Source organism: Copadichromis virginalis, linkage group LG11, assembly GCF_057382275.1.
Source record: "Copadichromis virginalis isolate Kocher_CV1m ecotype Utaka linkage group LG11, C_Virginalis_male_GT1.1, whole genome shotgun sequence".
Classification (NCBI taxonomy): Eukaryota; Metazoa; Chordata; class Actinopteri; order Cichliformes; family Cichlidae; genus Copadichromis; species Copadichromis virginalis.
The window spans coordinates 32,018,191-32,042,575 of NC_140628.1; the positions used below are offsets into that span (position 1 = coordinate 32,018,191).

Here is a 24,385-nt window from a genome sequence, read left to right on the forward strand (position 1 = left end):
TTAAATGGAGATCATCCTTGTTGGAGAACACTGAGGCTGATGGGTGATTAATGAGTCGTTACTGGTGGTTGGCTGTGATTTCTTTAAGCAGCATTTTCATATTAAAGCTTGATGACGCTGGGCTGAAATTACTTCTAGTATAATGGCTGTTTGATAACCACTTATTACCCACACGGCTTAGCTCTCCACGGCACACTCTGCAGAACAGAGTCCAATCAGGAGCTCATTCACAGACGGGCCGGATTCACACCGACACAGAAAATGTTCTTTTGTTATGGTTTTGACTGTGTTAAAGGCTTTCTCTGTGTCCTGGTAAGGCTGAGCGGTTGAACTATTCTGTAAAAATTATCATATGGAGCTGAATGTGAAGTACTTTTTAGTTCACGGTGCACTTGTTAATTATTCTGCAGTGCACACTGATCTCTGTCAGTGTATTATAACACTAGCTAAACATGACTTTCATGTTAAGAAAAGGAAAAAAAGTAAAACTTGGCACGGTCACAGAAACTTGCTGGCACCATTGAAGTAGTTCTCCTTTATCTTTCTTTCTGAGCTATACAGTCCTGTGGTGGAGGGGAGAAAAAAAGGTTTTAATAGGACTCTTTTAACGCCTTTTGAAAGAGATAAGTATCAGCTAACCTGCTAAGCAAGTATACTTGATCAGCAAGTGTGATCACTTCTATAAAACCAGAAGTTTTCATGGTTTGCTGGTTTCGTTCAGGTGTCTGTTAAGGAATGGACCAAAGTCAGACCATGCAATGCTCTGAGGAACTGCAAAAAAAATCCCAAGAGCTATAGCTCAGACTTTTATGATAATACAATTAGATAAAGATTGAACAAGTACGGAGCCCCCCAGGGGACATGGGAGAAAAAAAAATTAGGGAGGAAAAAAAAAAAATTAGGGAGAAAAAAAAAAATTAAGACGGACTGACGGACAGACGCTCGCAAAAAGTATTGCGAGCGCTCGCAAAAAGTATTGCGAGTGCTCGCAAAACTCCAACAATGGCGGCAGCTACTTAGTTGTAATATTACTCTTTCTGGGTCACAAAATACACTTTTAAGATATTTTGAGGCGTGAATGCAGTTGTGTAAACGTCAGATACCTGCTCGGTTTACAAGACATCACATATTTGCAAAAGAGCTCCGACGTTTTTGGAGATCTGACACCCACTAGCTCGAAGCTAACGGGAGGTCGAGACCTACTACAGCCGGGAGGAACACCGCTTTCCCGGCACATCGTGCCTCGACCTCCCGGTCGGCTTCGAGCTGGCGGCCACTAGCTCGAAGCTAACGGGAAGTCGAGACCTACTACAGCCGGCAGGAACACCGCTTTCCCGGCACATCGTGCCTCGACCTCCCGGTCGGCTTCGAGCTGGCGGCCTCCGAAGAATGCGGCTAAAACTTTTGCGAGCGCTCGCAAAAGTCCGTCTTAATTTTTTTTTTCTCCCATGTCCCCTGGGGGGCTCCGTAAACAAGTACAGCTTGTTTGAAAGCATTGCTGTGAAAAAAGTTGGAACCCTAATATAACATGGCAGACCACTAAATTGATATAACAGAATAGAAGATAGAATAGCCCTTTATTGTCACTGTACAGCAGGAATAAATGTACACAATCAAGAGGGATATGTCGAAACAAGAGAAATGTATACAAAAATAAGCGAAAAGCGCACATTACAGAACAAGTTGCAAAGTGCTTGGAAGTGGTGCAAAGACAAGACTTGGTCTGACTAGAGATCTGCTTTGGACAGATGTTTCATCATTATGCAAAAACTAAACACAGCATATCAAGACAAATGCTTCATGCTAATTGACAAGCATGGTACCAGAGGGGTGAAGATTTGGGTTGTTGCAGCCACAGGACCTGGGAACATCGTAGCCTTTGGTATGAAGAGGAGTTCGTGGTCAACTAAAAGCATTCTAGATTCATATCTCCGGCCATTTCTTCGACAGCTCAAGAATAGAGTCCTGTGAGAACTTCCTGTTTTGCACCTGCAGCTTTATGGTCTTTCTGGATGCCTTTTGATTAGCTGTCCTAGGCTATAAAGAACATGTGTATTGAAGATGCTGTTCAGTCAGGTCTCAGTCCAAAATGTGTGCACTTCCGTGAAGGCCCCTGTACTTAATGTAGAGTTCTCTGCTGGCTGCAGGCGTATTTGAATAAATTTTTTTTTTTTTAATTGCAGCGGGTATACACTGTCTTTGGTGTAAAATATCATCATAGTGTTTGCTGACTGGCGGGACAGCAAATTGTTTATCCTTTAATGAGATAATTACAGATTTAATTAAGATGAGATTTTGCTCACATTACTCGAAACACATTCTTGTTGCAGGAAAATGATTAAAATTGTTTAAATTGTGCTGGTTTATTTTTCTGGGCCTTTGTCAGGGGAATAAACTAACAGCTGAAATCATTCAGATTATGTTCAACAGTGACATGAGGTCTAAACACAGGTAGGTAGCAGCTTTATGGTCCATTAAATCTAAATTGCCAGTTGTCAGTCATTCTCAGGGGGCCACAAGTGTCCTCTTAAATGTAGGCAGATTTCCATTTAAGCTCGATTTCGCACACAGGCGTTGCGATGTTCCAGTGTCAGAGAATAGGCGTGACTCATTGGGATCTCTTGGTGAAGATGTTATAATGGCTGTGGTGTCATTAGGCCATGAGAGAGTTCAGGCTCACGGCACACTCTTCTGTCAGTCAGTATAATTACCGTCTCCCGGGTCCTTTCAAAAGCCTCCTCACCGTCTGCCTGTATAGTTTAGCCTTCACAAACACAAACACAGAGTCAAGAGTCAAAATTTCTTTCAGAAGTTTTCATTATACTTTTTTTTGCCATTAATAGAAACCGGGGTTTATTTTGACTGAAAGAGAGACTCTCTGTGGTACCCATGTAGTCAAAACTGTCATTCAGAGAGACTGTCTGAAACACATCTGGCTGACAGGTGTATAGAACAAGGAAGTCATGGAAACAACGAGCTTGTAGACTCAGTGAATGTAAACTTGGTTCCATTTATGGAAATGCAAAGAGGCTGTGTGGGAGGTCACTATTTTCATTTGTCTAAATTGTAATTGACAAAATGAAGGCCATGACAGCACCCCTCATTTTGATGTTTTCTTAGTGGCAGTTTCTGAGTGGGTGGACACTGAGGGCCCATCCCTGACACTTCATTCCCAGCAGCCCGGTCAGCAGATCAGTGCAAGAGAGCAACGGCTGAAGGGTACAAAAATTTCAAATTAAGTTTAAGGTCACTCAGAAAACTGGTTAGTTTTTCCTACATACATTGTTTTTGTCTCTTCATTAAATCTTGCTGTCAGGACAATAATAAATGTATGTAACCTTTTGGAAAAACTTTGTAGCATTACTACATGTTTACGTGACTCTGTAAATGGTGAGGCTGTTTCACAAACTGCTGGGATTTTTTTTTTCCCCACACAGCCATCTCTGGGATTAATGGTCCCAGTAAACAGCAGTTCTGTTGATGTCAGAGGGTATTGAACTAACAGGTATGCAGAAGAGCACCTCTGAAAGCACAACATGTCAAACCCTGAAGCACTTTGGCAGCAGAACAATCAGTTGGGGTGTCACTTCTCTCAGCTAAGAACAGGAAACTGAATCTACAAGCTTAGCAAAACTGGACGGTGGCAGATTGCCTGGTCTCATAAATTTCATTTCCTGCTGTGACATTCAGATGCAATGGTCAAAGTTCAGTATTTAACCACCACAGCCTGCCTGAGTATTGCTGTTGACCATTAGGCACACAAGGTATGACCATATCTTGTGCACCATGTCGCAAAGCTCACATCATCTCAAACTGGTGTCTTAAACATGACAATGAGTTCATTGTACTCAATAGAGCACTTTTGGGATGCAGTGGAATGAGAGCTACACATCATGGATGTGCAGCTAACAAATCCGCAGCAACTGCGTGGCGCTATTTTTTTCAATATGGACCAACATCTCTGAGTAATGTTTCCAGCACCTTTGTTGAAGAATTAAGGCAGTCCACTTCAGCAACATGTACCTAATAAAGTGGCTGGTGAGTGTATGTAAATGGGGAAAAAAAATCTGTGATCTGTTATTAATCCTGTAACATCAAGTTTATCATATTTGATACCCAAATTTTCAAGGGGTTTCAAGGCTTCTACATCAGTGTGATCTAGAAAAACGTTGGCCGTAGCAAATTCAAACTCCTATTTTTGTCAGAAGGTTCAATAAACACGTTTTCTCCGAGGAAGCCTTGAATGAAAATGTAACTATATGAAGCAATAGAAGCAAATATACCTACAACACCTTGTTGAACCTTTTGTGTACCTTTTTAACCTCTGTGTTTTCAGAAAAACTGAGTTGTCTGATGATGTAATGAAGAGAAGCTTTCAGTGGGCTGCCGCCAAACAAACATGTTCAGCTTTAATTAAATGGTTGAACAGAGCGTGCTCAGTCTTACGGCTGGTCTGTTTCTACTCTTATATATTTATATTTTCCTATGTCTGTGCTCGTCTCTCTTCCACGCTGTTATTTTTGAGTCTCCAGCTTTCTCCCCACAGATCCTCAGCATCTGCTGGACTAGAATAAATTCACTCTTTACTTAAGAAATACTTCATATCCCAAGCGTGTGCATCTGTTGTGTGTCAGCTGGCTGTGTTTGGGTTTTTATTGGGGGGGGAAAAAAACAAAAACACGAGTCTGGGGTAAATGGGCTTTTATAGTAGATATCCATGTTTTGAGCAGAAATCTCAAACATTAATCACACTTGTCACCAAACTGGAGCATTACATTCGGAATATTTGGGATAATGATCATTTTATTATTACTATTATCATCATTTTACAAATTGCATGTTCTCCCTATGGCTGCATGGATCACTTTAGACAATCGAGCTCTCCACACAGTCCAAAGACATGCATGTTAGGTTAACTAGGGTTGGATGATGTTGATCATGTTAGCTCTGTGATGAGTGGGCAGCCTGTCTAACGTAGACCTGTGTTCTCAGGTGGGATTGGCTCAAGCCACCTGTGACCTTGAATTCGATAAGCAGGTAAAATGGATGGATTTACATGAAATATACCAACATAGAAAAAGTAAAACTGGATGCAGAACGTTTAGCTTTCAGGCCCCGTCTGTAGCTCTGCTTTTAAGATTAGCCATAAAAATGTCCTTTTTGATAAAGCATCTAGTTTACAACCCTTAGCTCCACTGCAATAGGCTTAGGCTGCTGAGGGTTTCCCATGATGCACTCGTTTGCTCTGTGTGTTCACACGCCACTGTGCGCTTAATTGTGTTTTTGTCTTGTCCTGTCTTCCTAGCTTCACCCTCAACTGGTTGCAGCAGACGGCTGCTCCTCTCTGGGGCTGATTCTGCCGGAGGTTTCTTCCAGTTAAACGGGGTTTTTCCTTCCCACTGTTGCCAAGTGCTTGCTCTAAGAGGATAGTTTGATTTTCAGGGTTTTTTTAGTGCCCTGAGGCAGCTGTTGTTGTATAGTTTGGTGCTATATAATGAACAGCTATATGATGAATAGCCAGCATAAATACCACACGCAGGTGAACTAAGCCATAGAATCAGAGTAGCTGTTGCTACCAGTGTTATTCAGTATATTATTATCTCAGTATAATATTATTGCCCAATGTATTAGTTTTTTTTGTTTTGTTTTTGTTAGAGATTTTCTACATTATACATTATAACCAAATCTCTATAATACAATATAATCAAGTAAGCCTTATATTCTATCCAAGTAAATCTTATATTCTAACCAAGTATGCCTTATATTTTGTGTGTTCATATATTTTCACATAACCAAGCCTATTGTTGAAGAATTACCTAATCAAGTCTATTGTTAAAGGAAAACTGATGCATTCCTTACCTAAGTGTCTGAGATGTTTGACAGCATGATATAATGATGCATTCTTTTCCTATAGTGTCTGTGATGTCAGATAAAGCATGATATACTTCTGTATTTTTATCCCAGTGTGTGAAAGATCAGATAAGCTGATTTAATGTTTAACCTCTTCCCTGACAGTTAAAAAGAGGAAGTACTATGTAACCCATTTTTGCCTTATAAATAAAGCAAGCGAGCCTGTGCTCGGTGTGTGTGTCTTCTCAGAGGCATTCACCCGTGCGCACGTTTTCTAATTACTCCCTGAGTCGGTCTGCAGTTGTCTCATTTCTCTTACTTGTGTTTGAACAAATGTCTAAACCCCTGACAGTTTTGTTTTTTAAACATGAAAGAAATGAAAATGAACAGTTTTTAGAGCATCTGTGCAGCATTATTTATTCATTGTATCCTTGGAAACAAGGATGAACATGGCTGTAATGCAGATTCATTCACTTAGAATTTCAGAACTGCATTTCTCAAATCTTCTGACAAAATTTTCGTTGTGTGTTATTCTGTTTATACCTGTAATTTTAAGAGATTTAGTTCGGCCAAGGCATCTACAACTATATTTATATTTATAAGGCATTTGGAGTTTGTTAAAGGGAAAGCTTTAAATCTCCTGACATATCCTTCAAGCAACATTTGAGAATAATTTTAGGGCTGCAAGAAATGAGTCACTTCGATTTTGATAAAGCTATTCCATATTTGTGACAAATAAGTGAATTACTCACTTCAAATGTCAGAAAAACACCAATCGCACATCCCAGCTCTCAAGATGACATCTTGATCCAGAAGCAATTACCATATTTTAAAAGCTGGAACAAGAATTTGTTTGTTTTTTTTCTTGATGAATGACAAATGATCAATTAGGACTGTCATATATTCAGTAGATACATCAATGGAGAATTAAAAAAAAAAAAAAAAAAAAAAGTCCCAGCAATATCAAATAGATGAAATTGCAGCTTCTCTTCAGCCTGTTGCTATCAGTCCCACAGCCTCAGCGTTAATTGTGAGTCTTCACACTCCAAAGCCTCGGGTGGGTAGTGCTGTTATTATCAGAGGAGTGATAGAAGTTTAAAAAAAGAGCATGCCTCTGGGTTATGAAACTGCGATATGCTCAAGAGCTGCTGGGAAAAGTATTAACAAGAATTCGGATGTCAAGCAGCAGAGACACTGAGATCTGCCGCTTACAGAGAGAGACAAACGCTTTACTCTCACACGTTGTCGAGTAGAGAAAGTCATGAAATGAAACCTTTAGCAGGGGCACTAAGATACCAGAAGAGACAAGTGTATGGTACAACTTTGGAGGCAGAAAGCAAAGTGGAGATGAATCCTTAATGAATCATCTGCCAGCTCCGTGGTTTATTTTGATGCCGGCTGTCTTTGAATGAGCCATCTGTTGGGTAAGAGGGAGTTTCTAAGTTGTTGTAAAGGGCAAAGAAACTAGCTGGACAAAAAAAATAGTTTGACTAATGCTTAAGATTGAACAGAAAGAGTGGTAGCGTTTTTAAAAACAGGATTTTTGTTCACCTGGGACTGAGGCGAGTAGTGCACTGATGGAAGGCACGAAGGTTTAGGAGGAAAGTGGAGTTCACTTCGGGGCAGAGCTGCAATTTTTCATTATTTGGTGACGTTAGTGTCCGAGGGGAGTCTAATGATGCGTTCAACGGGCAAGAAAGAAGGCAGTAAAGTATGAAATTAAGTTTTGCCTGCTTTTGTATCCATTTCTTTGATGTTCACTGGTGAAAAGAAGGAAAAGGAAAGGGGAAAAATCATTTTATTGCCTGTGGGAGAGCATCAGGGAATTGGGGCTCTGAGGACTCAGATGGGGAACATTTTCTAGGATCGTTGCCTTAGATAAATAATCTATAGTCATAAAAATAATCTAATGCTCAAAAGGTATCTTTAGGCAAATTTCTAAAGTCAGAAGTTCTTAAAAAAGACTGACTCCCATGACTATTGGCTCAGGGCATGTTGATTACTCTGAGGTTTTCTCATTAATCTGTTTGTAACGCTGCAAGAGAAAACGTTTTCCAACGATCTGGAAAAATATTTGTGCATTTTCTCTCAGCAGGCTTTTGAAATGAATAGTATCTGAATCTCCCTGGGCCAGCTCTTCTGTAGATGTTAGCTGCCTTTTTTTTCTTTTCCCACACTGCTTCAATAATGCTGAGGACGTGAATCCGCTGTGTTCTCTATCCAGTTATGCTTTTACTGCACTAGCAGTGTGTTTGGGGTCATTTTCATGCCAAAAAATTGATTTTATTTGATGGTGCATTAGAATCTGGTGTTTTAATTCCATCAATATTTACAGTGGCTAAAAAGCAGACCCGAGTCACGACAGAGCCTTAACTGTGTTTTACAGATAGCTGCAGACACTTACTCTCCTGACCACCTCTGTACATATTGATAAGCATTTGAACCAAAAACTTCCTGTTGCCACTGATTCTCAGTCCAGATCTTTTGTAATTTGGCACCTTGGCCACTGACTCTGTGGACAAAGAGACAAACACAGTGGACTCGGTTCAGTGGGGAACAAATGATGAGAGCTCAGCAGGTATGTGGGTTTTAGAGCAGTCAGGAGGAAAAAGGTTTTAGGAATTCATCTAAATTTAGAAACTAATTTATAGTTCAGCAACTGTAACCTCAATTTGTCTGATACTTCTAGTCAAATAGTTGTTTCTGCCTTTATATATTACCTTCATCACATTCATATTCGGTAAATACTGAAAGGCCTCCTGTGTAAAGGTTTAAAGAGCATTTGTCCTGCTGTAATGATATTATAATTTTAACAAAATGTATTAATTAAAAAGGTTGGCCTTGATTCTGAACAGGAAATTGCGATTTTTCTGCAAATGAAAACAAACATGAGTCAGGAGTAACTCTGAAAAACTCTCCTGACTTGAGCTGCAGTTGCTTCACTCAACTAAAATCTGGCCTCAGGATCCTCATCTGTGCTCAACAGTTCACACTCACTGTTATTGCTACATCGCTGCGTCGCAGATGTGGCGTCTCACAGATGTTTTCAGATTTTGGAACTCTTTATAAAAAGGGAGATGCACTTTCCTAATTTTTTATTTTTTCCCCCCCATGTAGTCTCAGTATTTTCCAGCAAATGCAGAAAGTTGTAGCTGAGATAAATGTCATTTAGAGAGACTAAACAAAATGCAAGACAGAAGTGAAACTTGAACAGAGGAAATGGTCTCCACCTCGCGTTTCAAGTGTCAGTTCACTAAAATCTGAAATAATCAGACTGTAAAATCGTCTAACCAAAATGAGGATTGGAAAAAAAGGGAACGAGGTTTGCAGTTTTTTTTCATGATCTTTGTTTATTTGCAAGAGCTAATTAAGTGAAAAAGTGGTTTAAAAATAGCCATCCAAATCTGGATGTGGTCCTGAGTCAGTGCCAACCTTTAGACATCTATGGAGAAAGCTTTCAACTGTTTCAGTCGTCCATCTCGAGAGCTATCGGTGGCCCGTGGTACTCATGTGCTGGGCTCTAAGTGCTTAAAAGCAGGGGTCCTGCTGCTCAGTACCAGGGTTAAAGCAAGGCCAAAAGACAGACTCTAAACACTAGATTGTTGGTCACGTTTGCACTGAGAAGTAAACAAAATGCCACTTTTACAGCATCAACACAGTTAATGAAAACATAATTCACGTTTTGTAGTTCTGGCCCAGCCATCCGAGGTACAAACATTTATCACCTTATAAAAACTGCAGTACAAATATGTTGTGTAATCGAACCCGACAGTCATCTGCTTTAATTTGTTCCTAAATGAGAGCAGTCACCGCCAACAGCTGTGAATTCATTCCAGCAATTTTTCTGTAATTTAAAGGCAAAGATCAGTTTGATTCTCATGAAACAAGTTCCACATTTCCATCAGTTTGTTTTCCTTCTAAATTGTTTCTTTAACCATATTCCAGTTTGATCATAAAAAGGCGATTGATCCTTTTTACTGAGACACATCAGTTTGTGGAGCAGTGCCTCAGTAATTTATAACATGGCTCTATCATCTTACTCGTCCCAGGCGATCCTTCACTTTGTTCATGGTGTTGGGCTCCCACCCTGTCGATCCGGGTCCACCCAGTCCCAGACGTGGACGGAGCCATCCGAGGCTGCAGACAGAAGCGTCCGCGGCCGCTCGGGGTGCCAGATGTGGGAGGTGACGAAGGTGGGAACACTGTCATCAGTCTGCTGTGATGAAACTGCGTGACCGCGATGCTCAAACAGCGGTCGAGCCTCCTGCGGCTCCGCCCCCCAGAGACGGGTGTTGTAGATCTGAACAACGCCACTGAAACCTGATGAGGACGAAGGCAGAAACTTTAAAAGGCTTCTTTCTGACCCACATTTATATTCGTTAGGATAATATTGTGCTAAAATTTCAAATCATTCAACAACTATGAAGTCAAGAAACTGATAACTAACTTATCCACTTACTTTGAAATGGTAGCATTAGTCTGTTAACAAACTGAACTTTCATTTCTGCAGACACCCACATGTTGACTGTAGACTTTAAGCCCCTTGATCATCTTGTCTTTTTGCCTTTTTGTGACAAATTACTATACTTACATCTGATTGCTATAAACAGAGTTGATAATTACAATTAGCACACAAATGAAGGCCTCTACTGCAGTCGCTTACCTAATGAAATGTTTTTCTATTGGTAATCATATAGTCTGCAAGACTGTGCTGCACGTCAGATTCACAGATTTAATTTGTATTTTTAAAGAGAGCTGTAAACCAATATTCATGTCACTGGCTCTCATGCAGGATCAGAAATGCTAAAAAGGCCCATAATTAATTTGTTATAAGACTGAGGTCACTGTGGCAACGTCTCCAAAAGTATGAAAACAAGACCTTCACAAGCAGAAGCCTTTACAAAAGAGTGATGACAGATTTCTCATTCTCTCGTTGATGCTCAGTGATGAAAACATTTCACGGCGCTTTGCTGCTGGAAGAATTCAATAACGCTACCCTGATTGAAATTTATGAGTAATTCCACCATTTGTGCTTAGAACTGAAGAAGCTTCTCGGATGCGAGGTGAAACGTCTTCAAGAAAACTTAAAGAAGTCCACACGCTTCACTTTCCAAGCTCCTTAGACTACGATGACCTAGATGACTGAGAACCGTAACAGACAATTTTAAAAATCTTTATCCAAACATTAAATGAGCAATTCACAAGGCAGATCTCATTGAAATCGAACTTCCTCATATCAGACAATGTTTACATTAGCAGCAACAGTCTAGAAATAGATGCTGCTTTGGCTGTTTCTTTCTTAAATGAGGTAAGGCTATGTTATCCTACACAACACATTGTGACACATGTTGGTTATTTTCTGTTCTTTGAAGCATGACACTTTTTTTTCCCCCCCTATTATTTTCTGCACGAGCCAGTGTACACGCCTGGTTTATTTCCACCCATCACTATAGTACTTTTAATATTACAAAGGCCAACTAGTGGCCTTGAAAGGCTACGGTGATTCATTTTCCCCACAAGTGAGGCTGAAAATGTCAAGTTTGTCCTGAAGGTGGCATTACAGTAAAGGTCACACGGTCTCTTTAATATCAAAAAGGTTCCTTCTCTACGAATACTTGCAGAAAAATCAGCCAAAGCTGTTCATCAAAAGAAAAAGGGGAAAAAAAAAAAGTACAAAATTAGTTTTCTTCATCTTTTGTTTTAAGTTAGTCAGTTCAGTCTGCAAGATGTATTTACTGGATACATTTTAATTGAATTCTTTGCCCTAAGCCCGTTCCTCAAACTTGACGCTCTATTTAGCCCCACTAAAAGAAGAGCGCATAATGAATATCAACATCAGCTGAATTGTAAGATGGGTATTTGACATCACAGCTTCGCAGGGTTACTGTTGGGTCTTTATAATGTTAACATCAAATTACATCTAGCCAGAGGTCCAAATTAAACTCATTCCACAAAACAATTGGACAGCTATCTATTTTCTGCAGCTTAATCCAGGTCTTTGTCACAGCACCACTACTCTAACCAGAGTTCTTCATATCGGTCCTTCTCTTAAAAGTAAATCCAAACTCTGAGCTGGTTCCACAGAAGAGGGTCCTGAAAGCTGAAGGCTCTGCCTCCCATTCTACCCTAGGAACCACGAGTAAGCCCAGGCATCCTGATAATAACAAATTACAGTAGTCCAGCCTAGAAGTAATAAGTAACTAGTTTCATAACATCACTCTGAGACAGAATATTTCTAATTTTAGAGATATTGTGCAAATAGAAGAAAGCAGTTCTATTTATTTGTTTAATATGTGTGTTGAAGGACATAGCCTGGTCAAAAACAACTCCAAGCTTCTTCAGTGTTACTGCAGGCCAAGGTAATGCAATCTAGAGTAAGTGTCAGGTTAGATACTATATTACAATAACCTCAGTTTTTTTCTGAATTAAAGAGCAGAAAATTAGATGTCATCCAGGTCTTTATGTCTTTAAGACAATCCTACAGTTTAACTAATTGGTGTGTTCTATAATGTTGTGTGTCATCTGCATAGCAGTGAAAATGCATGCTATACCTTCTAGTGACACTGCCTAAAGGAAGCATGTATAATGCAAAAAAAGAATTGGTCCTAGCACGGAACCCTGTGGAACTCTATCGCTGTAACAAAATATTATGGTCAACAGTATCAAATGCTGCACTCAGGTTCTAACAGGGCAAGCACAGAGATGAGTCCACTGTCAGAGACCATAAGAAGATCATTTGTAACCTTTTCTGTGCTATTATGAACTCTGAAGCCTGACTCTTCAAATTAGCCATTCCTCTGAGGATGATAAGTTAGCAGTTTTACTACTCTTTCAAATCTTTTTGAGATAAAAGGTAACAACAACAACCACAACAACAACCACAAATTCTCACAGCAATGAAAAACATCCTGATTAATAGGATGTCAAGAAATTAAATTGTAAGTTATGTCATTTTTTTAATTTATCAAATCTAAAGCTCACTAATTAAATTTGTCAGTTTGAACAGAGCCAAGTATGCTGCTCATCACTGTTTAGCTGAGCTAAGCCAATGTAGTTTTCCTAAAGATTGAAGTTTCTGCAGATTCCGAGATTGGTGCAGAAACATCATATAATATACATCTGTGCAAGTGTGACAGATTACTTAGTATTATTTAGTTAATCAGTGTGCAGATAAAACAGGGTTTTTCAGCATGATCACTTACAGAAAACATCAACATCTGAAAAAAAACTTTGTATAAACTGACCTGACACTGAGATACAGTCATCCAGTGTTGGAGCCCACGACACTTTGACCTGGCTGCAGCGGCCTGGTGTTTGGACGTCTAGCTGAGCCTGACACCCCGCCCCTCCCAGATTTCTCAAGTCTGAAACCACCGCCTGTCCAGACGAGGAGACTCTGATGACCCTGCGGCTGGACGGATGTGGACCTGCAGCAGCATCCGTCCACCAGATGACAGACTCGGCTGAAGATGGTGAATGTGAAAGCTGAGGAGGAGCAGACGTCCGAGTATCGGCAACGTAAACACTCCCGTTACAGCAGCCGGCGAGGAAAACCGTGTCACTCACGAACTGTAAGGAACTCAGAGGATCTGCTGAGTCGGTCTCTGTTGGGACAAAACAACGCAAAATGTCTCAAAACACACATTACAGAGAGATTACATACTGCAGTCTGCTGCAGAGATGGTTTTATGACTAGAACATCAGTGTTTTGAAACTGAACAGCTGAGGAAACCCCCAGCTGAAAGAGCATTTAATGGCCCTCCTGCTGCAACAATTACAGGCAAAGTGCTCAGAAACAAAAACATCAGGCTGGTCGTTTGTTGGCCTTGTTTTGTGAACTGTTCCACGCCTTGTAGCCTCACAGTGACGAGGTCCTGGGTTTGAATCCACTGGCCTTTGCATGTTCTCTCTGCCTCTCCACATACTGCAGCTTCATCCCACAGTCCAAGACATACATGTTAGGGTGACTGGTGATTCTAAATTGGCCATAGATGTGAATGAGTATGAAAGGTCCTCTTTCTGTGATAGACTGGCAACCTGCCCAGCATGCACTCTGCCTAGCTCCCTCCGAAAGCTGGGATGGACTTCTGATGCTCTACTGCAGGAGCAGACAGGTGGATGGATGGACGCTCTCTTTGATGCCAACTATTTTTTTTAATTTTTGGGAACCATGGAACAATGATATTTATTGTTTGCTCACTTTACTTGTATTACTTCCAGGCCTTAAAGCCACAGTCTCACCTCCACTCAGAGCTTCAGCAAACTATTTTTGTGTGGAAAAATAAATAAAATAAAGCAGGGAAAAGAAATGGAAAGTTACAGATCTTCCTAGGGGTTACAGTGGGTGGCCTACAACATAATACTGCATCATAACACAGCTCAGCCTTTCTTTCTAGATCAAACTTAAGCGAGCCACAAAAGAATAGCAGGAAAACATCTCCTGGCTGCACAGAAAGCTTTTGTCCTCGCTCTCCTCAGGAACACATGCAGTTTTTTTTTTTTCATCTTCATGTGACACTAAATCTTAGATGTCCTTCACAAACAGTGATTGTATCCCAGTCCAACTGTAAGCTCAATAATTACACGGTTTTAAGAAAAACTATACGTAAAGAACAGTTTATCTTTTCATTATAAAAACTTTACTACAAATATGATTTACATTAGTATAGTATTAGTAGGAGAGACAACCAGTTTACCAAAAGTAAGAATACAGTTAGATTTTGAGCATAAAACAAACCACACAAAGTCACTTTAATTCTTTCACGCTGCCATTCACGATTAGTCTCGATGCTGATGGAAATCTGAATCTAGATTATATTTTCTTGAGAAAGAGTAAGACTATGTCTCCCAATTTTTTTTGTTCCAATTTTTTTTAAGCATTTATGACATTTCTCAAATTTCGACATCTCACAACAGTGAGATGAACAGTCTCACAAAACTGCATAAAGCACCACTTCGACTTAAGTTTTCACCTCTACTTAAATAAGACACAAACTAAACCAATCTTATAGTCTCCATGCTCACAGGCGAGCGTGAACATAAACTGATAACTGTAAATGTGGGGTTACCCAGTTTATAGAGAGTCTCTCCTGATGCGAGTTCAGTCAGCTGGACGTCGCTGATCTGAGCTCCGTGAAGAACTTGTGGTGCTGACGAGGGTCGAGCTGCGATCCTGCTGCCTCTCTCTGAAGCACTCCTTTTCCCTTTAATACTTCCTGTTCTCCTGATCACATCTGTCATGGATGACAAGGAAAAGAAAACCAGTCACACTGTCAGAAGTGCCTCACCACATTTTATAATTATTCCCTTTACCTTGTTTGCTGTAAACCAGGAAAGGGGACCTATTATTCCCTTCTGTATTTTCTTCCTATATATGCTATTACAATAGCAAACTCTCATATTAAACACGGTTAAAGGTCAGAAATTGAAAGCGTACGTGAAGTGAAACCCCACAAGACCAGGCTTCACTGCTCTAATCTTGTCAAAAATTTTTTTTAACTTGCATTAATTGGTGGAGATGTCTATGTCTAAACGTCACTTTCATTTAAATTAAGACAGTCAGACACGTGAAGTATCAGGTGTCAGGAATCAATTTGAACCCTGTAATAGTGGTTGGGCAGTCAACGTCTGACCCCCTTTCTGATTTCTCTCAATTATTATTGGTGAACAATTCAACACAGGAAATGTGCACGATATGATACAAATACTCTTCTCTCAGGTTAGGTTCCCTCCTATATTTGTCTTCTTTGGGCTACAACAGAAACAATTTTAACTTCAATCTATTTCAGCAAAATCTCTCTTCCCCCCCCCCAAAAAAAATAAAAAAGAATTGTATAAATAAATATTGAATTCAACAGGAAAAGTTTCTTTTATGATCTAGTCTGTTATGATTCAGTGATTTTTACTAGTTAAGTCATTAACCTTGAATAAAAAAGGTTCATCCATTCAGTGAGTCGTCTCAAAACAGCTTCTGTAGATAAGAGTTACATTTAAAAAGGCCTTGAATATTTTTTATTGCACTCTGTGAAACATTATCATAAGTGAGAACCTTTTTGCATTTAGATGAATACATTCAGCTCATAATGCCCAGAAAATCTGGTGCTTTTTGTACTGAGATCATGTCACTTTAAATTCATATCACTGAAAATCACCGTTAATCACAGCGATGATTTGCAAGTTTTTGACTGATAGTAAATTCTACTCTGTAGGTTTTAAGTGAGCTTTTATTCATAATTAGTTCTTGGTCTTAATTAATTTTACTGGACTGCTGTTAAGTTTAATTTTATCAGATTCCTATTCTTTTTCTTGGTTTTAATTTCATGTTTTTTATGCTTTGTTCTGGTTTATTGTTGGTTATCTGACCTGTCTTACTAAATTTCTCTTTGTCATTATTTTTCTCTTATATAAATTTTTTTAGGCAAGTGCCTAACTTTTGTACTTTGAAATTTTAGGGAAATCACACTCACCGCTCTCTTCTCCTCCAAGGTCCCACACCTGCAGGTCGGAGCTCAGCCCGTCGTTGGTCACAGCACACCTGCCGAAATAACAGAACGTTAATTAACTCATTCACTGCCATTGACGTCTATAGACGTCAATTGAAAAACTTACGTTGACTGCCATTGACGTCTATAGACGTCAATTACGTTTTTCAATGGGGGGGGCTAGAATACAACCTCGGGCAGCTTGTCAGTGAACATCAGACTGCTTGAAATGTATTTTTCACAAAAAGCTCGTTTTCTCCCTTTTTGTGGTCAAAACAGGCATTTTTGGTGGAACCCACCTCTCAGCTGATTACTAAAGAATGGAAAATGGTAGAAACAAGCTTTTTTTTTTTGGATGGAAGAAGAGAGTCTGTTCTTCATTTTGGTAGGTTCAGCGTTTATATGATCATAACACACAGTTTTCTGTGGCTCTTCAAAAATGAGTAAAAATGCTCAAAAACCCTGGCAGTGAATGAGTTAAAAGGCTGCGAAGCTACTGATTATATCGTCCCCTCACATTTACCATCAGATCTAAAGATCTACACAAGCACTGACTCACACCACCTATAACAACTACAAAACACAGACCCTCCACACTGTGCATCGCACCGTGAGGCACGATATATCTTCTGGTTAGAGCTGGGCGATAGAACGATAACGATATGTATCGCGATATAACTTTTACTCGATAGAGAAATTAAGCTATCGCGATAGACCTCGCCGCTCTTGTCCTCTTAAAAAAAAAAAAGAAAAAAAAGAAAAAGAAAAGGTCAGCCAATCCAAATTAAGTAGCGCAGAGCCGAACCAATCACAGCCGCAGCGTCACGTCGCGTGACTTGTTACGTACAGCACAAGTGCCACGCCGCACGTGTGTTTGTTTGGGAAGCAGCCAGCGGGTAATGGAGCCAGCGGGTAATGGAGGAAATGAGTGTGCCGACTAGAAAAATCAACCGAGCGTGACCGAAGAGAAAACAGATGATGGTTCCAATGCCGGAGAGATTGTCAAACGGAAGAGCCATAGAAGTTCCGTAGTGTGAAGGTATTTCGGCTATTTCAAGTCTGACAAAAAACAGAGTAGCGTGCACTGTAAATTGTGCCGAAAGCAAGTCTGGAAATACAATAAACTGGTGCATGCGTCACACTGCGCCACGTTATTGTTTCGGTGAAATGAATTTCTACAATACTGTTACTGTTAATTCTACTCTCTGCAGTGTTTAAATGCTTACATATACACACAGTTACTGTCCCTCCACACATATGACTCGGTTCTGCTTCTATGCCCCAGCTTTGTTTACTTTTTCCCACCGAGGCTTCTAGACTTCTGATTGGCCAACATTTCTGCATGGTTAGGAATCTAGCGCCACCTGCTGCTTTGGCATGTTCATAGCAGCGTTTTCCTTCATTTCTGCCTTTATGTGTGGACGGGATTATTTTTTAAAACGAAAACGGAAAATCTCCGTTTTCAAAAATACCCGTGTACGTGTGGACGTAGCCTCAGTCTCTGACTGGAAGCGCTAATTCGTCATTCGGCTTTTGTCAGACTAAAGTAACTGTTAAAACTGTTTGAAAAGCTAACAAGGAGAGATTGAGAATTTCCTTTTAGTTCTCAGTTTATTTGATATTGACAAAAGTCAGTTTTGTCTGTTCTTCTGTAAAACAAACTAAGATTTATTTTTAGAATTAATATTTTGTTTCTAAGTGAAATTGACAATTTAGTCTGTTTCGTTTGTTCTATTTTGAAACTTAAACGCTTTAGCGGCTGCCTTTTGTGTAGTTTGCAATATTTGCCTTTATTTATCTGAAAAAGTCTCATGTTCCTTAAGTACATCTACCCTGTTGAACTTATTATGGGAAATAAATATTTAAATAAAAACAAGCTGCTGATTATTTCACATTTTACTTGTGAGCAACGGCACATTTAAATCTTACAAATATAGTTATTTGGCTCATATCGTTAAAGATATCGTTATCGCCTGAAATGAAAAAACATATCGTGATATGAAAAAATCTCATATCGCCCAGCTCTACTTCTGGTGCAATGATTTGTTAAAAGTTAATTATTGTCACTATCAGCTCATCTAGTAAAGGTTTTTGTAAGTAATTTCTTAGTCTAAACAAGTTTAATACAATTATGATGATTTTTAGACAACTGAAGAATTGTACGTTTAGCATTTAGGCTTAAAACCTTTAAACAGTTCATCAATACTCTGAATTGCTCTTGACTGACCTTCTGTACTTTTATAAATCTGTTAATGTGTTAAATACGTGATAGGTAAGAATAATAAACTGAACTGTAGAAAATATAAAGAGTACCCGAATAAAATAATTTCTGTGCTCCAGCCTTGCTGGGTGCTTTTCAGTATGCCTTTTTTGAAGAAGACCTCTTTTCATTCATTATTCCCCAAAAAGAAGCTTTGAAACCAAAGTTTGGTGCAGGAAAAGGCATCATGTGGATTAGAAAACCTTGGAAAGAGTGAAGCAAGTTTCTCTCCCTGAAGTGGGTCACAACCAGTGTTTGATGAAACAAAGTAACAGTACTCCAATTACTGCCTGGTTTGCAGTTTAAATAAGCAGGTAAGTACTTTTCAAAGAATTAATCAACAACTGTTCAAATGTTACATTTTTCTGCTCCTGAATAAAAGCCTGAAGGATCTGCAAAGTTTCTGTCTCTCCCCGATTTCTTGGGATACAGCCGTGAGCTTGGGAAATGTTGTATTTATTATTGTTAAGGAGTTAATTTTCTCAGCAGATAAGGCTGTAATCTCACAGATTACTTTATAATGGAAGTAAATTGTAGACTGTAGTCAACTGAGTTGTTTCCTTAACCCTCCAAATTATATAGTTGTTAAAATTGTATAATCCTACCTATGGTAGCCGCTGTAGAACAGACATGTTTTAGTCAGCAGAGAGATCAAAAACGTTGGATACAGACTGTACGCTAGGGCTGGGCGATATGACCCAAAATTCATATCTCGATATTTTTTAGCTGGATGGCGATATAAGATATATATCTTGATATATTTTTTTAAAGCCATAAAGTAAGAACAAAAAGAGAGTTCTTAGTCAAAGCTGTGTCCCAGATGTCACACAGGCACTTTTATTAACATAGAGCAGATGTACATAAAATTTACTCAAAAATAAATTATGAGCATTTATTAAATAATCATGCTCCATAAATAAAAGAAAACAATGTTGTTTTTGTGCATAACAAAAAGCTCACAATTGTGCAGTCAAAATGTAAACTAATAGACGCTGAGCACAATAACAAAGACAGATTTCACAGCTGCTCTGTTCCCAACTTCTACTGCGTGACTGACAGCCTGGAGTTTGTAATCCGCTTCGCAACCGCGTCTCTTAACAGGTGCCATTTATAGTCCTTATACACAGTAGGGTAATATTACGTTGAAGCACAGTACGTATCACTCCGCGAGGCTCAGCCATAATGCTCCGACAATCCATCAAGCGGTGCAGCTCCGTAGCTTACTAAAGTCGTACTAAAACATTTTTTGACAGATTGCTGAGCGCCGTGTACCACATAAAATCGGTTCGCGGCCATCAAGCACAACCAGAATTCATACATAAGGCGCGCTGTCAACTTTTGAGAAAATGAAAGGATTTTAGTCCGTGCAGCACCTCTGGGCTGCATGGCGTTAGCGTGGTTAGCTAGCTAACACGTTGACGCCGTCCAGCCCCACGCACGGGGCGATGCGCAGTAACTCGTTAACGGAGATTTGCCGTGTCCATCTTGTCGCTTCCTGTAGGTGAAGCGATGGGGGACGAGGAGGAGTTGTGTTCAGTGAAGGAGAGGCGAGGCCGAGTAACATTGCGTAAAGACGAAAGTGGACGAAAGAGAGGCAAACCTGCGGCTCCACAAGTATAATTATAACGTAACATAGACTATATCGATATAAAGGATATTGTCACATCTTATATCTCGTATAAAAATATATCGATATTTTTTAAAAACTCGATATATCGCCCAGCTCTACTGTACGCCATGTTTGGACTGGCTCTGCAGAAGAGTTTTTGCCTCTGTTAGGAAGGCTGTCAGTCCTCTGTTTACCTCAGCTGTCAATGCTGGCTGATAAACATTCACCAGTTACAAGTTTTACAGTCTCCTCCAGAGGAAATGGATGTGGATGCTTCTTAGTCCAGTACAGGCCAATAAGTCAGAGAAGCTCACTTCTGATTGATGACAGCTAAACTGAGGAGAGAAGTTGAGGATATACTTAACTGTTGGTTGCACTGCTGTTTTTCCCGCTGTTAGCTGGTGTTAGATGCACTTCAAAGAGATTTTCACTAATATTAACTTATAACCAGCTGTTGTTGTTGTGTTAAAGCCCAGACTTCAGTTCAGGAGATGAGGCTTGAGGTGAGGAGGAAGAGGATTATTTTTAATTAAGTCGTGTGTCTCTTTCCTTCCCGTTTTCATTTCTTTTGTCAAGTTGACCTTTTCTCAAGTGATCAAACATATCTTGAGTATGAAGGTGCAGGTACGAATTTTAGTGTCGCTCCACTGCACCGTAGGAATGCCTATGACTTCTCTTCTCCTCTGCCTTTGTCACATGCATAAAGCAGTTTTAGTCAGAAGTGAAGTCCTTAGTGGCTGCTACTACAAATACAGGGGAGGAACATGGCGGTCTCCACAAGCTGCAAAACACTCTGTTGGAAGTTGTTTCTATTAAATAACCTCAAAAAAGACTGGCCGTACCTTTAATGTAACATGTTACTTATAAGGGTAATTTATCCAGCACTGGTCTGAACTCACCTTGTTCCAGGGATGTGTGTGAGGCAGCGAACCGGACCATCTGTGAAACCACCATGGGAAACTTTAAAATCCCGTTCTGCGCAGAGACTCTGAACACAACAGCAAACAGGAAAAGTTCAGAGTAACATCTGAAACGCCTCCTAGAGAAAAATAAACTCAAAGTTTGGACTAATGTTCTGATTTTTACCTTATTTTCATCAGCAAGAAGTTTCAGCGGCAAGCGAAGTTCTAAAATTTCATTTTTGGCCTGACTATAGCCTGCGACACAGACGCCTACAAACACACCAAAAAAAATGATTAATACAAATGATTTGGCTAATGAAGAAAGAGCTGAAAAGCTGTCTTCTATAACAGCAAAATCAGAACCATGTTCTTCAAGCCACATCATCATATTTTAAATTATTAGATCAACTTACTCTTCCCTGACGTCCACTCGAGGACCTGGGTGGGATGTTCAAGCTGATACACATGAAGGTCTTTGTACCTGAAGGAAAAAGGTTTGTGAATTTCTGTATAGAGTTTAACATAAAATACAGTGAAACTCAATTTTGACGTGACGTGGTTTTGAGCGCTACAGTCAAAAGTGAAGGTGAGCCCGCCTTACGTTTGTTATAGTGACTCTGTAAAATTTTATTTTTTTAAGGAATTCAGAAAAATATAAATTCACTCTGCCTTAGTTTTGCAAACCTTTCAAAAACAGCCCTACAGCTGCATTCCTGATGTTTATTCCAAGTTGTTTGGTGTCTCCTTGCAAATGTCCATTTTACTGTGCGCCTTCTCCTTTGTATGTAGTGCTGTTTGGTATTTATTCCTGTTGTCTAACTATTTAGTCCCTGTGGAGCACCCAGCATGTCGTTGAACATGTACAATGACAATAAAGGGATACAGAATCGTATTGTTCAAAATATAGGCCTTTTAACCGCGACACCAGACTTCATTCACAATTTATGATATTTAATATTTTCTGTCTACAGAATCAACGCGAACATTTTTCTTTTTACCTACAACTTGATTCCTACAGTCGAGGCATCATATCATATAATTCGTCTAGATTATAAAACTCGAATTCACTAAATTTATTTTGAAAATGAATCACACATATAACACCTCTTAAACCACGAGTAATAAGTGTAGGAGATGAACTAATACAATGTGACAATTTGGAGCTTATTTAAATTTTAGGAGAGATATCCGTAAGCCGAATTTAAATAAATTAAATATAAACATAAATATATTTAAATAATGTTTTGTTGTGGTGTTTATTAACAATCGAAAGCTGCTGGAGGGTAAAATGCCTAAAATTAAGAGTTTGCTTTGCAAAGCTGGTAATGTTGGTTAGCAAGTAGTAATAAAAATATAAATTTGACGTTTCAAACAAAGTAAAAAGTTTACTCACGTTTTCAGTGACTCGATAAACCAGTCATCTAAAATATCCTCAAACTCTGCATCTTCCATCTCTCCCAACAGCTCCTGCAGGCATGGGTGCTGCTGCTCATCCACCACTTCCTGTTTAGTTCCCTCTGCTTTTTATTCTACTGCTTCTTTTCTTCATGAAAACTACACCGCCACCTGCTGGTCTGGAGGAAGCGAGCCTCAATCAAAAGTAACATATTAAAGTTTAGATAGAAACAAAACAGCAGGGTCTGTTCTAGCTTAATCCGTTAAACAAACAGATGCAAGAAGCAGATAATCAAGTACAGAGGCCTGTGCAGCTGACTAGTAGCCTAAAGGTTGCTGGTTTGAGTCCCTGTTCAGATGCTGGCATGGGCTCCATATGAGCTGTTTTTGTACTCGATCCCCAGACAAAAATAAGCAATAAACAAATATCTAACTGAGCTGATATTCAAAGCACTAATTTGCTTGATTCCATATGCAGCTTTCTACAGCCTGAAGAACCTCTTGGTCCTCTTGATATCCCTGGCACAGCTAACACAGCACAGCTTCTTTAACTTTTAATTTGATATTTTAGGCCAACGCAGCCAGAGGCATCCTTAAATATCAAGACTCTCCTTATTGGTTTCAGGCTTTACAGCAGATGGCATCTACATGCATACAATTAAAAGATAAAACAGCACACAGGAATAAATTTGAATCACCTGATATTCGCTTGTTAAATTGATTCAATAGAAAACAGTAATTTTAGATATTTGAAGATGAACGTACAGTAAGTTTTGCATCCCAGCAAATCACTTGTATTTGTATAGTGCCAGTTCACAACAAGGTGGCTGATGTTGTGAGGTAAAGACCCTACAGTGTTAGTGAGAAAACCACAACAATCGATCTCCCGTGGGTAAGCACTTGGAGGAACCAGGTTCTGTGTGGGGCGGCAAAAGAAGAAAGAAGAAGGTGAGCATAGAGAGATGAGGTTAAATCAGGGGACGTGTCCGTGAGGAGCTTAAAGCTGCAGAATACAGTGCTGTGAGGATGAGCTGATGCGGCTTGCAGTAAAAAGTTCTTTGCTTAAGTAATAAAGGGGTGAATATATATCAGCCCATTTTCCATTTATTAACAAAACTCAAAGTCTCCAGCATAACAAAAAGGATTTCGAGCCACTGGTCTAATGCGTGTATGGTAACAGTCATCTCAAGGAGGCCCAAAAAAGTGTTTGAAGACAAACGCAGTGGACGGTCGTGCTTCATATCGAGGCACTCTGACAGCACATCTATTGTTTGCTGCCTTCAGATGGCCACAGAGGCTTAATGAACTGAAGACCCAGCATTTTTTCCAAACAGTACAAAGCAGCTGTCATCAACAGACGCCCTGTTGTAGCTGCCTTTATTATAAAATACCATACAGATAAAAGAATTGGAAGTCATAAAAATGCCAACAGTGCGTAACAAGGAAGCACAGGAAATTACCAAGAGTCTCAGAAGAATATTTTCAAGACAACTTTTGGGATGTTTGCCCTCCTCCAGCCTTTAAGCTGTGCTTCCGGTTGTCTCTATCAGACTAACGAATGCAAAATAGTTGAGAGCGATTAACAGATTTTGAATTTTGTAAATAAAGCGTGGTGTACTGAGGGAATACTTCCCCCTTTATCAGAGCAACAGAGCAAAAGTTTATTTTGATAATGTGATTAAATGAAGCTGCCAGAAGGAAAACGAACCAAAAACAGATGTTATGTTTGGGATGCTGGGCGTTTCTAGTTAAATGATCAAATATTCAAGCCCTGAGTGCAGCTTATATTTGTCCTCAATTTTCTCCAGGACAGCAGCTGAAACCTCATCAATCCCACCATGCTCAAAGCTTCATCTCTCCGGCTGTTGTTTGCCGTTTCTCCTCCTCC

At 39.7% G+C, this 24,385-nt stretch overlaps 1 protein-coding gene across 2 annotated transcripts; it reads right to left on the bottom strand.

The window, feature by feature from the left end:
• Nucleotides 1–1,558: 1,558 nt before the first annotated feature.
• Nucleotides 1,559–22,572, bottom strand: wdr73 (WD repeat domain 73). 2 transcript variants are annotated; one of them, XM_085472034.1, is made up of 9 exons: nucleotides 22,496–22,572; nucleotides 21,516–21,583; nucleotides 21,287–21,372; nucleotides 21,100–21,188; nucleotides 16,317–16,384; nucleotides 14,919–15,083; nucleotides 13,095–13,454; nucleotides 9,891–10,170; nucleotides 1,559–2,764 (listed from the first exon to the last, which is right to left on the bottom strand). In XM_085472034.1, exons 1-8 carry the CDS (start codon nucleotides 22,552–22,554, stop codon nucleotides 9,917–9,919), a joined length of 1,149 nt encoding a protein of 382 aa, XP_085328160.1. In that variant the 5' UTR covers nucleotides 22,555–22,572; the 3' UTR covers nucleotides 1,559–2,764; nucleotides 9,891–9,916. The 2 variants fall into 2 exon arrangements, with proteins under 2 accessions (XP_085328160.1, XP_085328159.1); XM_085472033.1 differs by lacking the exon at nucleotides 1,559–2,764 and having other exon boundaries at nucleotides 9,602–10,170.
• Between the last annotated feature and the right edge of the window lie 1,813 nt (nucleotides 22,573–24,385).